Here is a 17795-nt window from a genome sequence, read left to right on the forward strand (position 1 = left end):
TGGAATGTAGGTCCCTTAAAATAGAGGAAGAGAAAGCCAGGAACAGGCCTCTGAAGTTGGAAAAACTCCTAAAACACAAACAAAATTTTGGGGTGTAAATGTATTTTTCTGATGAGATGGTACACAGCTTCTCTTAGAGCCTGAGAAGAAAAACCACAGTACCTTGTCACACTGTTGCCTTAAAAATCATCCAACACCTGTGGTGGGTCATATTCAGAAGTCCCAAAGACCAAAATTTGCTAAAATTTGAACGAAGAATGAAAACTCACGCAGAAATCTGGTTTTCATTGGAGTCTGAAGTTCTTTCTTCTGAGCTTTCATAACTAAATGCAAACCCACACAAATAAAGAGGGCTGAGATATGCTTGGGCCTGTGTGCTGCTTGGTCAGCTGCCCTGGGCTGGAGTCACACTCTATGCACAACCTCTCGGTCCTGGGCTGCACTGATCAACCCCACTAATTAGGAGAATATAATTGATTCTGAGGGGCTTCCCAATAAAGACAATGGGGGAGGGAATGGGGTACGAGAAACACTACAGTTTCTTAAACCCAAGATCCTACTAAGATTCCATTTACAGAGAGCATTTTTCTTCCCCTGGCTGGTCCAGCTTCAACTACAGGAGACAGAAATGCTGAAAGATGGCAGAAACATGTCCTCAAGTCCCAGACAGTGAAGCTAGAGCAGAATGAGGCAGTGTGTTTTCGTAGGAAGAGCAAGGGCATAGGGTGGGAGTCCAACTTTCTATTGCACTCAGAAAAGAACCATCATTACTCCTGACTTACGTGGCTCAGAGTTTGTGTGGCCAGGAACAGATACAAGGCAAGCTGCTGAGGAGGGGATTACACTCACAGCGGTGTGGCATTTCCCCGTGCACGTGTGTGTACCTGCAGGTGCACAGACCTAGACATACTTCACTGGGTGGGGTATGTGCTTGGCCCAGGACAGCAGGAGCTTCCTCCTTCCAGAGAGTATAAATCTCCCCATTCTCCCGGAGTCCTCATTGGACCCTCAGGCTTCCCTTCATCTTCATGTAGCCCCACCTCCCCCATCCTGTCCCTTCCTTCCATCCCACACTATCTGTCCACATTGTCTGTCATGCCTGTGCCTCTTCTTTGCTAAAAAATCCTACCCTCCTCTCCTCTCTCAACAGGAATCTTCAACTTTCCCATCTATCATGATTCCACCAACCTAACTTTAAGCAGCTATCTGAACTCTGTGCTCGGTTCCCACTCCGGATCCCAACCGCGAGTGAACCTCTCCAGCTAAATCAGACTGCGGGGGACTACAAAGTGGGTGGTGGCCAGTGGGGATACAACTTCCTGGAGGTGCACAGCTCTGACGGGGGCACAGGCACGAGGCAGTGCGTGAGGAGACAGGGTCCTGGCACGTTATGGCTAGTGGCTGGTGGATACTGGAAGCTCTGATTTCCTTGTCAGCCTGGACCCCTGCCTCAGTTTCTCAACCTCGGCCTGGTCCTCTGCCCCCTTGGGTGATGTCTGTGGCTCCCTGTCTTCCCCCATACTCCCACATTTGCCATCCTATGGTCTGGTTTCTAAGTCCAGGGTGAAGTTCCCGCCCTAGGAGTGCATGTTTTCCTCCCATCCATCTCCCACAGACTCCCTTCTGCCCTTGTCTGCAGCCCTGCCCTCTCCTCTCTGCAGGTTGGCTTGTCTCTGCCTACTTGAAAAATATTTGTCAAGCATGTTCCAGGCCATACTGATCAGTATGCCTAGATGGTTCTTAAAGGGTGGCCTGTGAGGCACTTCTGTCAGATCCACATGGGGTTCTCGTTGCCAGTTCCTCACCTCCTCAGGTGCACAGAAGCAAGTTCTCTAGGTCGGGCCCCAGAGAGTTGCATTAGAAACATGAACCTGGGAGATTCTGGTGTTCACTATAATTTGAAAAACACTTCGGGATTATCTTTGATTAAACCTTTCTTTCCTCTTCTATGATCAAGTAATAATAAGATGGCAGTATCATTTATTGATCACTTAATATAAGCCAATTACTGTGATAGCCTTTTAGATCTATTATTTCATCTAATCTTCAGATATTCTGTGCTTTTCTGTCTGGTGTTCTCATTAACATGTATGCTACACGTTTTATAATTTCCCCAATTTTAGATGTTCTTTTTAGGTTTCGTTTCACCACTCTTTCTCTTGGTTTGGAAAGTTCTGACATAACTTTGACCTCACTAATTCTTTCCTACGTTGTGTACGGTCAGCTGGTGAGATCCTTCAAGGGTTTGTTCGAGTCTGTTTGTGTTTTTGACTTCAAATATTTCCTTTTGATTCTTTCTAGAGTTCCAAACTGTTTACATTACCATCTGTTCTAACATGCTGTCCACTTTTTTATTAGATCCTTACCACATAAATCATAGTTATTATAAATTCCTAGTCTGATAAGTCCCGAATCTCTGCCATATCTGATGTGGTTCTCTGTTGCTTCAGGCTGTGTGGGAGTTTTTTATTTGCCATTTTGTGTGATGGCACACCTTGTAATTTTTTATGAAAGCCAGGCATTATATATAGGGTCTGAGATAAATAGATCTTTGTTGTGGGGTTTTCTGTTTCCTTGGCTAGAAGTTAGGGTTGTGTTTAAAGTTTGCTGTGGTTGCAGATGTAGGAGGCTTTCAATTGCTTCTAGAGACCTTTTGGTCTCAGATGGTGTCTGATTTTCTCTAGAAACTCTTAAGTAGAGTTTGTGCCATGCAGCTCTCTTAGTTGTAATCTATAGTTCTTATACTAGAGGCCTGTTGATGTGGCAGTAAGGTGTTAGGAAGGTGTTATGGTAGTAAGGTGTTATGATTACTTAATATTTCCTGGGCCAGAGTTTCTGGGCTTCACAAGAGTTTCTCAGCCTTTGATTTTTTCCCTCTTTTCCCTTACATGAGGCAGGCAGGGTACAGGAAGCTGGAGTTCACTCACTGCCTTTCCTCCAGGTCAGATAAGGCTCTGTAGTTTCCCTTGTGGGCAGAACTTTGTTGTCAAGGACCGTCTGGGCAGATTTCAAAATGATTTTCCCCTCCTCATGCCTGAAGCAGGAGGAGATTTTTCTCTAATCCTCACTGTGAAAACCTGGTAGGGGGTTCCTGGAAGTAAAATTCACAAAAGTGTGGGGGTTCCTCTAAGCCTGGCTGCCAGAAGTTTCTCTCTCAAACCAGTCCACATTTTGCCTCGCTATTCACCAACTACTACTTCTAGGTTCCCACCAGTTACTATTTCCAGCAGCATCTGCTGCTGATGAACGGATCCCTGTGGTTCACCTGTCTCTCCACATTTTGTTTTGTTTTCCCTGTGCTGTGAGTCAGATATGGTTCCAGTGTGTCCCCTAAGGGATCATGAGTTAGAAGCCTGGACCCCAGTGTGGTAGAACCTTTAAAAGATGGAGCCTCATGGGAGTTGTTCAGGTCCTTGTGGTTGCCGCCCTAGGAGGAGGTGAAGGTAGTTCTTGGGGGATCCCGAGTTACTCTCCTGAGAGCAAGGCCCTTCCTTGCTCTCTGGCTTCCTGTCTTGCCCTAAGATCTCTCTGCCTCTCCGCCTCTCCCTCTCTCCCTCTCCCGCCCCCTTCCTTGTGAAGCCCTCTAGTATTTCACATAGTGACAAAACAGGCGAATACACCCCGGGACCTCAATTCTGTGATTCTAATTAAAGGTGCTGATGTTTGGCTTTTCAACTTTTTTCTTTAAGCACCTCTAAATTCTTCTCATGTCATGAGAGGAACTGGAAGTCGTCATATCTTTATAATTCTATTCCAAATAGACCAGGAAATGGAGGCTGAGCATTTTAAATTAAGTGGCATAATCTTATGCAGTCAGTGGGGGCTGGGGTGTATGTTGTCACTAAAATGATAAGATTACGTTGGGATTTGAGTAAAGAGGTCAGCAGGTCGGTGTAGGGGTGTAGAGTGTGTGTGTGTGTGCACGCACGTGTGTGTGCATGTGCACTTTGTGTCTTCCTATTGGGGCCTGTGAAGAACCCCAAGGGGTGTCAGGTGACTTTAGGAAGGCAATAGGCTGAAGATGGTTGCCAGATCCTTGTTTTTGCCATAAAGTCAGTCTTTTCATTGTCAACAAACAACCTGTTTCTTTGGCTGATTTCACAAAGGCACACCTAGGAGACTGGCAGCTTTTTATTACATGCCTGGTATGTGCCAGGCACTGTGATAATGCTGAGCAGATACAAAATTACTGCATGCCCTCCTTACTCTTCAGCTCACATCTCCGTGAGGGGAAACAGCCACTGAGCAAGCAAGCTCACAACACGTCAAGCAATGTTAAGTCAAACGAAGAAAACTAACGCCAGAAAAAAATGCGATTAAGAATCCTGGGGATATACTTTTATAAAATACAATCAGAAATGGACTTGATGAAAGTGACATTTGAGTAGCAACCTGAAAGAAGTGAAGGAGCTAGCCTTGTAGCTATCTGGGAAGATATTCCAAGTAGAGGAAGGAGGAAATACAGTCTTTGAAACATGGATCAGTGGGAGAGATGCAAGCTCACTTGTTTGGCAGATGACTTGAAGGCTGCAAAGACAGTAATTAACCATGGATGAAAGATACCAAATCCAGAAGGACCTGGAAATGGTGGAGACCTGGACCATGTTGAATAATTAGTTTACCAGTACCAAAATCTAAGGTCTGGAACTTTATTCCAAGGAAATAGTTGCATAAGAACAGGACTTGTCAGATCCGGTTTAGTGACTATGGCAGATGTGGCAACTTCCTCCAGCCAACGGCCTGGCCTCCTGAACCTGAGGGACATAGGACCTCAGGAGCCAGCTACGGGTCATCTGGAGAGACAGTTTTGTATCCAAAGTTGGGGAGGGGAGTCAGGAGTCAAGACATGAAACTTGATAAAGGTCACCACTCTCTAAATGTAAGCTCTGGGTCAGTCTCCTACTCAAACTCCTCGTACAGGTGCAACGGAAAGTGAACCGACAATAGATATGAGAGGTTAAAAATGCTATGATCCAGAAACTTGCGACACTGTGCCACAGAAATGATAAAACATTTATGAACACGCTATCCATAAGGGCAGGGATGCACTGTGTACAGGGTAGGGCTCGCTTATTTATTCACAGATAAATGAAATAAATGAAAAGTCTTGCGCTTACAAAATGTGCACTGCTAAATTAATTATAATATTAAAAGTTACTGAACTATTCTACAACAGGCTTTTTTTTTTTTTTGGTACCAGGAATCGAACTCGGGTCCTTGCACTTGCCTGGCAGGCGGCTGAACTACTGAGCTAAATCCCCAGCCCTATAGGCTATTGTTTCTGTAAATAATAGGGTTGGACCACTCTTTGAATTTAACTATTTTAAAAAGCAAACATGATGGCCTTAAGTATTTGCAAACCCAGAATTCAGTCCTAACCATCGGAATAGAGGGGCATCGCTTTCATATTAAAGATGCAGGGATCGCATGACCACACAGTGACCTATTGGCATTTTAAAAACGACTTAATACATATATGTTAAAAGTTCTTTGGGCAGTAAAAAGTTATATATTACTGCTAAACAATTCTACCACAAATTTGAAAATTATCTCCAGACCTTTTGAAAACAGATGTGGAAACAGTGCTAGTTCCCATGCAGGGAAGTATGAGACCAGCTAATGACAGCAAGCAAGCAGAAGGGCCAGAAATTCCAGCGGCAGTCATCCAGCAATTTGGAAGACACTTATCTACTGGCCTGTGTGCCAGGCCTTGAGGAAGCCATGAGAATCACAGCCCCATTTTGGCCTCTCTGCTGAGTCTTGTAGGGGAAGGGAGTTTATAACATATCACAGTGCCAGTTGTTACAAATCCAATGATGAGCAAAATATTAAACAAATAATCCTACAAAAAGTCATTATAAAGTGTAGTGACTACTCCACACGAAAAATATATTGAAAGAATATATACTGAAAGAATATATTGAACAAATAAAGAATGTATATTTCAATAGTCACTCACTAGAAATGTGTACTCTATAACAAATGAAAGGGTGTACCGTGGGCTCTCTCAGAATGGATTAAGAATCCCAGAAGTCAGTGGTGGTGGTGTACACCTGTCATCCCAGCACTCTGGGAGGATGAGGCAGGAGAATCACAAATTCAAGCCAAAAAAAGATCCTATCTCAAAAGAAATGCAGTTCAATGTGAAGGCCCTGGGTTCAATCCCCAGTACCAAAAAGAAAACAAAAAAAGAATCTCAAAAAAAATCTAACTCCTGTGTTTCTGGTATGCAGCATATTGTTGGATTTTGCTTCTTGATCCATTCTGCCAGTCTGTTTCTTTTGATTGGTGAATTGAGACCATTAGCGTTGATGGTTATAACTGAAACATATTGTCTTATCATTGCCATTGACTCTAATCAGTCTTATGTTATTCTTCTTTGCATCGTCTAGCAGCTGCTGGATTGATTTCTCGTGTTCCCTTATAATTTTGAAATAATTTTTCTTTTCCTGGTCATTAATTCCAATCTTATCTTCTACATCTGAAATTCTGTCCTCACATTGGCTCATTCTGCTGTGTAGACTTTCAATGGAGTATTTCATCCCCTGGCAATCTATTTGGATCTGTTTTATGGATTCCATTTGTTTCCTATGTTGGGATTCCATCATGTTCCTGAGCTCCTCTCTAGATTTATTAATCATGTCTTGCACTAGGAGCACAATTTCTCCTGTTATCTGAGAAATTATTTCTGATTTCATTTTTTCCAGATCCCCTTTTGTTGCCAGTTCAGTGGGTCCAGGTGGTTGAGTATCAGAGTGTTCCATCTCATTTCCCTTTGGGGTTGCTGTAGGTGATCTGGAAGTCTGGTTTTGAGACTTATTTGCGTGTTTTCTCATTTCGACTCGGGGGGCGGGGGGGGGATGCTGTTGGCACCCGCGTGGCTCACCTCCTCTGAGCTGGGAGAAGTGGGTCAGGAATGGTGGTAGGGTTGGTGGACCGAAAGCCCCTTCCTCTGGACCAGGAGCAGTGGGACGGCGGCTCAGAAGCCCCTACCTCTGGGCAGGAATTTTTTAAATGCTGAGAACTTGATTAGCTGCAGTACAGTGGTCTGGTGGTCCGGTGTCCTCTGCGTCTTTGTAGTGTGGAACCAGGTGGCTGTACAGAGAAGAGGCCAAAGGAAGGGGGGGGTGTCTAGTGGATTGCTGCCGTGGAGCGGGCTGATTCGGTGTTTTCCACGTGACTGGCAACCTCGGGACCGCATCCTCAGACCTGCCTCACTCCTGTGTTTCTGGATTCCTGCTCCGGGATCCATCCTGAGATCTCCTCATTAGTTTCCCATCCAAGGACAACTCATTCTGAACTCATAAGCAGCTAAAGGTTCTTGGGTTATTTTGATTGTTGTTTGTTCTATGTGCTGGTCTAAATCCAAATTGCTTGTACTTGTGCAGTTGGTTGCGTGGATCCCAGTAGGTGACTTACTCTGCTCCCATGAGCTTTCATTTTGCTATATTTGGTCCATCAATTTAGCCTGCTCAAAGCCTGTGATGCCCAGTCCTGATCTCAAAGCGATTTTCCTCAGGTAGCAGACACTGCTACTGTGATGGAATGCATAAGCTCGGGTGGTTGAAAAGAGTACTGAGAGAAATTTGTGGAGGGAAAGTATCACTTTTTTGATGCGTATTTTAGCAATACGCATCAAAAGCACAAATATGTCCATATCCTTTCTATTTGTAAGCACACATCCAGAAATCTATCCTGGCAAATGAATACCAAATAGGAAAATGATCCATACCAGAAATTCTTTTTACTCCACTATTTGCAAGAATGATCAGCCAATGAATCATCCTATTCTCTTATAAGGGGTAGGTACGTATGATTAATATAAACTCAGAGAATTCCTGAGGGAAGAGAGCTTGCAATAGCATTTGATTATTTGAAAAGTGTGTCAAAAGCCCTTTTAGGTTCTAATGTGTTTCAAAACGCATTTGATGTTAATAAACATTTATTGGTAATGAAGGAATTTACAAAAATAATTTTAACAGGTGGTTAATAATACAGAAGGATTAGTTATTGAGCTACTTGTTTGTATGGTACTGATGGGGAACTTCTGAGGCAAACATCGTTTTTTTAATGAGCCTGTCTCTGGAGGACAGTCCAAACTAGTTGATGCTTACAGGCCTTAAATTAAAAATAAAATAAAGCAATGGTAATAGAAATCATCCGCTTGAATTTTAGCACAAATACTGCATTTAAAATCAATAACAAGGGCCGGGGATTTAGTGCAGTGGCAATGCACTTGCCTTGCAAGTGCCAGGTCCTGAGTTCGATCCCTGGTACCAGAAAACAAAAATTCTATCAATAACAAAAAAATGGATGAGAGACTAATATTAGACAAGAGGAAGGAAGGAGGGAAATGGGGAGGGAGTGTAAGGGGAGGTCATAGGGGGCATTTTATACATTGAAATCCCCTCCAAACACTGTGGAATGAGGGGGGAGGGGGAGGGGGAGGGATGGTTAAAGTATTTATGTGGACAAACAAATCTGCCAGCATGAAACCCATGACTATAAACTGACAAGCACACCGAAAAGTGGGGGAATCCTGTCAGATATCTGAGTGCCTGGCTATTCTGTGCTGGGCATATTTGCTGCTGGCTGTGGGGAAAGAGAGGACACAAACCCCTCTCTCATGGGGCTTATGGTTCACTGGAGGGGCCAGAACAAAACAAGTCATCAGGGAAAATAGAGAACATGTCAGGAGGCAATAAATGCAATGGAAAAAAATTAAGTGAGGGAGAAGAATAGAGTCCAGCTCAGGGGAAGAAGGGGCAGCAGGTGAAGGTTTTAAGAGAGTGAGCAGAGCAGGCGTCCCTTGGAAAACTTCTGAGCAGTCCTGAAGGGGGTGAGAGAGGCAGCTTGCAGTTGGCTGGGCCACCGCAGTCCAGGGCACAGTGTGTTTTGAGTAAATTGAATTGTAAGGATTGTGTGGACAGTACAGTCTCTGAATTCCTTGTCACTTTCAATTAACCATGAGTATACCCAGCTAGCTCTTAAAAGAGAGTCCATGTCTCTTCCCTCTTAGCAGCCAGGACCCCGAGGTTGGGTCCGAGGCCCCACAGGCACCTGCGGGTGGTGAGATTGTAACCCTTGCTCTCCCAGGTAGCGGAAGCCCATTGTCCCTGTGCCCCTTAAAGCTAATGAGACACAGAGACAGCTTTAGAATTTGCTTTTGTTGCATTTGTATTTGGCGAGTGGGTAAAGCAAAATATCCCAATTCAGAGTCCTTTTTAGAGCTAAGAATATAATCTTTATCTAGAGGTTAAAAGCATTATAATTTTGTTGTTAAGTGCTCAGAGTTGTCGTATTTGGAGTGAGGGCGTCAACCAAAGAGCTATGTAATTCTGTTAATCATTTTTTTTTTTTATTGCACTGGCATTTGTAGTTTCTGATTGTCTGCTCTTGTTCTAGCAAGTGACTTTTAACTTTCTCCCCCAGCAATAAACTCTAACTTGAGGGATAATTACAAGGAGGACACACAAGCTCAGTGAGGAGATAGATGCTTCATCACCGCATCCCCAAATCCCCAACTCGGCGCCTGGCCCAAGGAGGCCCTCAGTACACGCTGCAGAATGGATGAATGGCTCCAACGCTTTGGTACAGAGGAGACTGGGAAGGGACAGGTGTAGGGGCCACATCGCTTAGGAGTGGGAGAGGTAAGATGAGGGCCCTGGGCTATTATTCCTTCTCCACTAAGCTCTGGGATGATGGGAAACAAGCGAAATGTGTGTTTTTAATGGCGCGAGAGCAAGGCAGGGGTGAGGAAATGAAGTGTAAGAAGAAAACAGGCAGCTGCGTGCGGAAAGAAAACACCAGTGCTCTGAGAGGCTGAGGGAGGAGGATTGCAAGTGTGAGCCGTGCCTGGGCAACTTAGCCACATCTCGACTCAAAATGAAAAGTTTAAAAGGGGAGCGGGGATTAGCTCAGTACTAAGGTCCTGGGTTCCATCCCCAGTACCACAAAACAAAAAGGAAAAAATTGCCACGTACTTTGGACCCTTGAGATGCTGGGCTGCTTCGGCGAATTTAACTTCTCGGAAACTCAGTTTCAGCATCTGAAAAAATGCTGGTGGCAGCACCGACTTCACATCTGACACAGCAAGAGGGAGGGTGAAGTGTGCGGCGCAGTGGGCGCAGAAACTGCCCCAGTGGACCCTCATTTTTCCCCGAGAGGCAGTATAGACACTGACAGGCAGTGCAGACCTCAGTTCTAAGCAGGGGCCTAGGGTTGGACTGCTGGGTTTGAATCCCAGCTTCGGCACTTAGAGCTCAGAGGTTTTAGGAAAGTTACTTAATTGTTCTGAGCCAAAAGTTCCTCAGCTGTGAAAAATAGGATAACAACACTAACCCCACCATGCTGCTCTGAGGATTAAACCAGCTCATGAAAGGAAGCCTCTCAGAACAGTATCTAGCACTCAGCACCAAGGAAGTGCTACCTACCATCATCATCATCATCACTGGATGCTGGGTATTTCCCTAGTCCACCCACTGCCACCCCCCCAGCATGGGTGGGAAGCATAAGGGGATGAATAGGAACAGACAGATGCATTGCAGGATGGCGGAGGACATGGAGTTGGATGGCTGGTCTGTGTCTCATCACCGTCAGGGTTCCCAAGCCCAAGCAGGCATCAGATTTGCCCCAATGCTTGCTAAATCACAGGTTGCAGGCCTCACCCAAACTGTGTCTGATTCAGCAAGTCTGAGTGGGCTGAGTATTTACATTTCTAACAATTCCCAGGTGGTCCTGATGCCCCTGATGAGAACACACTCTGAGAATCACGGCCACACAAGCAGATGTCAAACTGGGCACAATGGTGCAGCGCACGCCTATTATCCAGCACTTGGAAGGCTGAGGCAGGAGGAACCTAAGTTCAACCCCAGGCTGTGCTACATGGTGAGACATTGTCTCAAAAAACCAAAAACACCATCACAAAGAACAGATGTCAGAAGCTGGAAGAGGAAGAGTCATGAAGGCACAGGAGCCTTGAAACCATCCCAGACAGGACAGAGTTCTAGAAATGACCATAATGAGCAATCTGTTCATTCATTTATTCAGTAAATATTAACTGGCTCCCCACTGTGAGCAGTGCCCCGTATTCACCTATCAGTTACAAGGACAATAATTAAGCTGAGCAGAAACACTGAGTTGAGAAGACTAATGATTTACTGAATTAAACTGTAGCAGCATCCTAGAAAGCAGCAATGTCTCCTCTAGGCCTGACACGAAGTGTCATGTGTTTTATTATGGTTGAATATACCTATCCTGAAACAAAATTTACCATTAAGTATATGGTTCCCTGGCATTAAATACACTCACACTACTGTGTAACTATCACCACCATTCATTGCCAGGACTCTTCTCATCTTCCCAAACAGACTCTATGCTCACTAAACAAGAACTCCCTAGTTCTGGTTTCCCCAGGTTACTACCATTCCATTTTCTATCCCTGTGAATGTCTGACTATGCTAGGTACCTCATATGAGTGAACTCATCCAGTATCTGTCGTTTTGTGACTGGATTATTTTACTTTGCATAATGCCTTCAAGGTTCATCTGCTGTAGCCAGCATGACACTTCTCTTCCATTTAAGGCTAAGTAAATATTCCCTTTCCATATAAGTCATATTTTATCAATGACATTTGGGTTGTTTCCATCTTTCATGAATGATGGTGCTATGAAGACTGGTTTACAAGTATCTGTTCACATCTCTGCTGTCAATTCTTTGGGTTATGTACTGCTAAATATCACTATGAAGCTGATCAGTTTTACTTGGCTGATAATTAATATCACAGCCCCTGCCCTCCACATACATTTCCTACTAGACCTTTGCCTTTCCTACCACTCTGATGCCCAGTCCCTCAGCCACTGCAATGTGATAAATCACCTGCACCTCCAGGAAAACTCACAAGCTGGAGGGATTCCACTTGAGTGCTTTCTTGGCTGAAACCATGCCCGTGGCTTCCTTTCACCCCCAATGGCAACCTTGGTGACCTCACTGTTTGCTGCCCAAATGCACCTGTACGAGGAGCACGAGTCCAGTATTGTGGGCAAGTTAGCAGTCCTGGAGTCAGATGCCTTGACAGAGGGAGCTGGCTGGACTACTTACAGGCTGCTTGGGCCAGTGATTTAATCTCTCCAGTTTCAACTTCCCGGTTTGGAAGTGAGGATAACAGTTCCTATGTACTGGAGTTGTTGTGAGAATTAAACAGCAATAAGCTAAGCCAAGGTCAGATAAAGTGAGTTAAGGTAAAGCACTTAGCATACTGCCTGGCATAAAGTAAGGACTCGACAGATATCAGCGATTAGTATTATTGGTTACTTCTAAAACATGCCAACAACTTCTTTGCCATAGAAGGGCATTGCAAGCAGCAATCTCACTAGGCCAGAAGCCCAGAGTACCAGACAAGAGCAGACACATTTTTTCAGTCATAAGACTCAAAATTACAAGCCCCCAGGGATTAAAAGATGCCTTCAGAAAAGGAAAGCATTTGGGAACAGAGTCCTCCGAGGATGAACCCACACATTGTCCCAGAGTCTCTAGCAGCCAGCTAAGAGTCGTACCCATTCGTCCTGAGTTTTTTTAAAAGTCGGTTTGGAAATGCCAGATAAAAATGAATTCCAGAACAATGGAAACTGGAAATGAGAAATGGTTACAACAAATTGGGCCAGGCCTCCCCCTAGATCGCCCCAGTCCTTCTGGGACATGTTCTGACAACTTGGTGGCCCCCTCTCTAAGCCTCTTCGAGGGCATGATGTTCCCGTCACTTCCCTTGGAAGAATATTCCACCATGAAATATGACTCACTGTCAGGCCCCGGCCTTTGAGAGTCCCTTTCTTCTCCTGACCCACTTTTGCCTCGCTGTGCCCTTTTGTACAAAGTCAGAGGAAGCCTGCCCTGGAGGAGCTTGCTCTGCAAGCACGGACATTCAAAGACCATTACCACCTCTTAAACTCAGCCCTGTTCACTTAGCCAAGCAAAGCATGTGTAATTCTTTTAATCTTCCCTCATAAATCAGTCTCTACATTCCCTTAATAGTCCTTCCCCTGAGCTTTGAACTCCTTCCAGTCTGGGCGTCCTGAGCTCTTGCTCCGTTTACAGGAGAGAATTACCAGTCAATCACGCAATGCCTGTGCAGGAAATTCACAAGGCCTCTCCAGGTTCCAGCTCTCACTACGCTGCACGGCCTGCTGCCAAGGGCACCGGGAGCCAGTGTGGCCGGCCAGGACAGAGCAGGCCCTCCCTGGTGGCCAGCCCAGCTCAGACAGGCTCCCAGCATCTGGTGCCTACTCTGTTATGGCCTTTCAAATGAGCCAGCAGTCGGGCAACTGCAGAGAGGTCACCGGAATAAGACACTTGTGCCTCTCCTGTTCAACTCCTCAGCTCATCCACCTTCCACATGGCTGCCACCTACAGCACCAGGAGGGGCTTACCTGGAAGGTACCAGCATGGTCCTCTTCCTTATCACCCTCTCTGTTCTCCTTGAGGGCAATTAACGTGAAGCCTCTGAAGTAGGAAGGTGGGGCAGCGGAAAGCGTCACTGTGAGAGAGAAAAAAGCATAAGAATCAACTGTGCTCTGTTGGTCAAATGGGATGGACCCGAGTTCTCCATCAATATCTCACACCTGCGGGGTGGAGGGCAGAGGATGCAGGGAAAGGCTCACCTGCAGCACAGAAAGTTATCACCCTCTTCACGCCACTCCCTCTTACGTTTCAGAATCCGTGAAGTACCTGATCTGATCTCTCACTTGGAAGCTCAACAACCACCCATGGCTGCAGTAAGCCCTTGGTGAGGAATCCCAATGTATAAAGTCTCTGGTCAGAAAGTCCCATCTTGACAATGGTCTCATATTACATACAGCTCCATCAGACTGGCCAGAAAGTTATTTAGCTTCTACTGGCATAGACTCCTCTACGATGCCTTTTGTAGCACAGTGCTGTATGTTCTCCAAGACACATTTCATTTTCCTTGTGGCAACTCAGCTAGACCACATTTTCCAGCCTGCCTCGCAGTTAGGTCTGCTGTGCCTGAATTCTTCCAGTGAGACTCACAGGCAGACATGGGATCTGTGACTCCCAAGTCTGGCCTGTTCCACCTTTCCCCATGACTCTCTACTCATTGCCATCTCTATCTGCTGAATGCAGGGGACCCAGCAGAAGACTCTGATGCCCCAGGAAAAGGACAGTGGAATCACAGATGGAGGGAAACTGGGTTTCTGAATAAGTATATGAAGAATCACACACTGACCGGGAACATCCATGTTATACTTTGCATGAACTGAATATAAACTTTCATTGTGAGGGGTTGTTTGTTATAGCAGTTGGCATTATGACTGTAAATGATTTTTCCGCTGAAATCTGCTACAAGGCCTTCTCAGCAATGCAGTGATGGCCATCTCTCTCACTGGGTCCCCACAGTGTCCTGAAACAAATCTTTTATTGCAATTTTTTTATACTCAATTGCAATTCTCTGTTGACCTGCCTGCACATTGGACTGTGAGTTAATGCAGGAGAGGGCTAGGTTTGGATTCCCTTTTATCCCACCACCAAGCAAATAACAGATGTTCAAGTTTCTTCAAATGGATGTAAATTGGGATTTAAGCTACTTTATTGCCTAAATTAAAGTGCTAAGATTCTGGGCTTTAGATGTGGATTGATGTTAGAACTTCAAGGGATCCCCAGTATCCTCTAATCCAGCCTTCCAATTTCATGGATAAGAAACCAAGACACAGAGAGGTCAACATATACTCCAAAGGTCATTGAACCATTCAGAGGCCAATTTAGGACCAAAATTGAAGGTCCCCCCTCCTCCATTTAATACTTTACCCATGGTTTCACATACTAAATATATTCCTCCTAATATGGACCTTCTGCAGGTATGGACTGATTATTTTTAAATCTTACAAATCAATTCATTTAACCTATATTATTTAATTATGATATGCAACCTACAATTGGGGAGAAGCATTTAGTCCTCCAAATTCCTCAACGTAGTTTCAGTCATGAAAAGTGAAGCACTTTGAAACTCTAAAAATAAAACTACTCTCTTGGATACTGTAGTGTAGTCCATGAGCCACCAACACAATGATATCACAGAAAAGAACTTTAAGACACACAAATTCGCAAATATCATGCCATGATTGGTCAACTTGTCTGACAAAAGTAAAGGAGCATTCTGATTGACCACTGATATCTAAACAATGAAACAGTAACGGAGCAAGATAAGGAAAAAAAAGCACAATAAAATAAGAACAGAAAGAAATGTGCAGCTCAGCAGTGTCAAGGAGAAAATGGTGCTTATGATGTCAGGAGACTGAGCTGGGATCTGTGAGGGACAAAGCCCCAAAGCAGCCTAAGCCAGTGATGGTGAACCTTTTAGAGCTTTCAATGTATCAAGCAGCCGGCTCTGGCACACATGCCATAGGTTCATCACCACTGGTCTAAGCTCGCTACAGTGGGTGTGGGGTGGCCTTCAAGGCCACTTCACACAATTCTGGAGCAGAGGACAAAGCAGCACACAGGAAATGCTTCACCTAGAGGTCCTCAAATTCCCTTGTACCATTTTAATGTGACCTTGCGCTGCTGTATCTTTGCTTCCAGTGGGCAGCACTGTAGCCCTTTTCTGGTGGGCTGTCCCCAGGTCACTGGAGCCCACACCCCCTAACATGAAAGGACCAACTCCCTCACTGCAGGCGAGAACAATGCTCAGGGGTCTTTTACACTCCAAAATGGATCCACAGAATCGGGCTGCAACTACCCCAGGGGGACCTTGCCTTGGATCACAGCCTTGTCCCTGTTTCGCCTCTCCTACTTCCTTTTTAGTTTTCTGGGGACCACTTCCTTAATAAATCGCTTGCACCCAAATCCTCATCCAAAGCTTTGTGTTGTGGGTTAAATTTTGTTCTCCCAAAAGTTATAGTATAAGTCCAACCTCCAGCACATGCACATGCAATTTCAATGGGAATTAGGGTCTTCACAGATGTAAGTAGTTAAGAAGAGGCCCCACTGGATTAACATGGCCTTGACTCCAATCTGACTAGTCTTCCTATAGGCACAGAAGGATGAGAGAATGAAGTCTTGTTGTTTTAAGACACTGGCTTGCGGTGATATGCACGACTACTGAGGAACCAACCTAAGACCCAGGAGGGGCCCTCCAGCCACTGCCTTCAGGTTAAAGCTTGGACTCCCCAGGCCAAGGAAAGGCCTCAGACCCTGCCTCTCCAGCCTCACCAGCCACATGCCCACTCCCTACACGCCACATTCCTACTGGGATTCACTCACAGGCACTTTCCTGATAAGTCCCATTAGCGCACGTGTTCCGCTTCCTCCATTCCTGGCAAACTTCTTCAGAAAAATCTCCATTTTCACCTTTGGCGTGATGTTTCTCTGACTTCCCCATAAAGACTGGGTGTTCTTTTTCGCAGATCCTGTTAACATTAAGAACACCTCCAGGCCTCCCCAGGCAGGTGCTGCAACTCAGTGTGGGTTGTGGCAGCTCCCCAAAGTACCAGCACCTGGGTTTCAGCTGGGCTCCCTGATGGTCCCAAGATGCCAAAGGAAGACGGTGTGACAGACAAGGGCACCAGCCAGAGCTAGGAACCAGAGCCCACTTCCTTTCTCAGTCTGGGGACAGATGATTCTAAAGGCGTCACCATCGCCATCCGTGCTGAACCCTGCTCCAAACAAAACACTGCAACAGATGTGACATCTGAAGCCATAAAGGTGGCTAAGGCAGCACCTGCATGGGAAGCGCTGCTGGCCTCTTCCTCAGGCTTAGGACACCGGAAGAGAGATGTGTGTGGTTTGGGGTGAGTATTAAGTCTTGTAAAAAGGTGGTGGAGAAGCTTTTGGTCTTTGCAACTCCAGAAGAGATCATGGAGAAATTCAAAAAGGAAGCCCCAAATAATAACAATAAAGGAAAAAAGATAAAACTACACTTTGAGGCTGTTGTTTTGTTTTTGTTTTTGTTTATGAGACAAAGTCTGTGTAGCCCAGGCTGGCCTCAAACTCCTGATTCTCTTGCCTCTCTGCCTAAGTGCTAGGTCTACAGGTGTGCACCACCATACTTTTGATGAATTTTTTGACTGCCAATGATAAAGAGGTTGTTAAGTAGGAAAACATACTTAAATACTATACACAGAACATAGGTAAATATATGGCGGTGTCTCTGTGCAGAATTTTTAATAAGACTAAAAAGTAAAAAAAAACTTGAAAGTACTACACATTGAATAAAGGTTCTAAAATCCCTGACCCCAAACAGCCTGGAACTTGTTACTCTGATTTCCTGGTTGTATAACGTAACAGCTGGAAAGGATATTGAGGGTGACCTGATTTAACCCCTTGCATTCTGCGATAGAGCTTCTTATATCCGGAAGTTGAGAGACTCCAGGTCACACCAAGCAAGATGACAAGAAGAGCCCAGGTGCCCTGGCTTCCAGTTGAAGGCCTTTATCCTGATTATAAACTAAAATAGTATCTACACAATGTTTCTGCAATGCTGGGATTCCTTCTAATCCAGACAAAACCTGGCACACTGTTTTGCAGACTTAACTCATATTTTAAAGATCCTGTATAAATGTGAAAGTGGTTTTAAATTTCTTAAGAACCAAACTGAGCATTTTGTGAAAGAGTAAATAAAAATAATCAAGACTTGTAACTTATTTTTAGGAAGTTACTGAATTTTCTTCCTCCTCACCAGTAACTTGCCATCATCAAATTCCAGTAGTTCTTATGATTCTCCAGAAATCCTTAAATGAATAAAGAGGACCTGAAAGCTATTTTCTACATTTGTAAAAGCCTATGAT

The 17795-nt window shown here is 44.9% G+C and overlaps 1 protein-coding gene across 2 annotated transcripts in view; it reads right to left on the bottom strand.

Moving 5' to 3' along the window:
* Spon1 (spondin 1) overlaps nt 1-17795 on the bottom strand; it is a 283414-nt gene that overhangs the window by 249087 nt on the left and 16532 nt on the right. For both annotated transcript variants that reach the window (XM_013074649.3, XM_087211613.1), the window contains exon 2: nt 13425-13531. In XM_013074649.3, coding sequence (XP_012930103.1) covers nt 13425-13531 — 107 coding nt within the window. The remainder of the gene's footprint in view (nt 1-13424; nt 13532-17795) is intronic.

This window comes from Heterocephalus glaber, unplaced genomic scaffold (assembly GCF_053883595.1).
Source record: "Heterocephalus glaber isolate CG9 unplaced genomic scaffold, H.glaber_assembly_v1.0 deba00001428, whole genome shotgun sequence".
NCBI lineage: Eukaryota > Metazoa > Chordata > Mammalia > Rodentia > Bathyergidae > Heterocephalus > Heterocephalus glaber.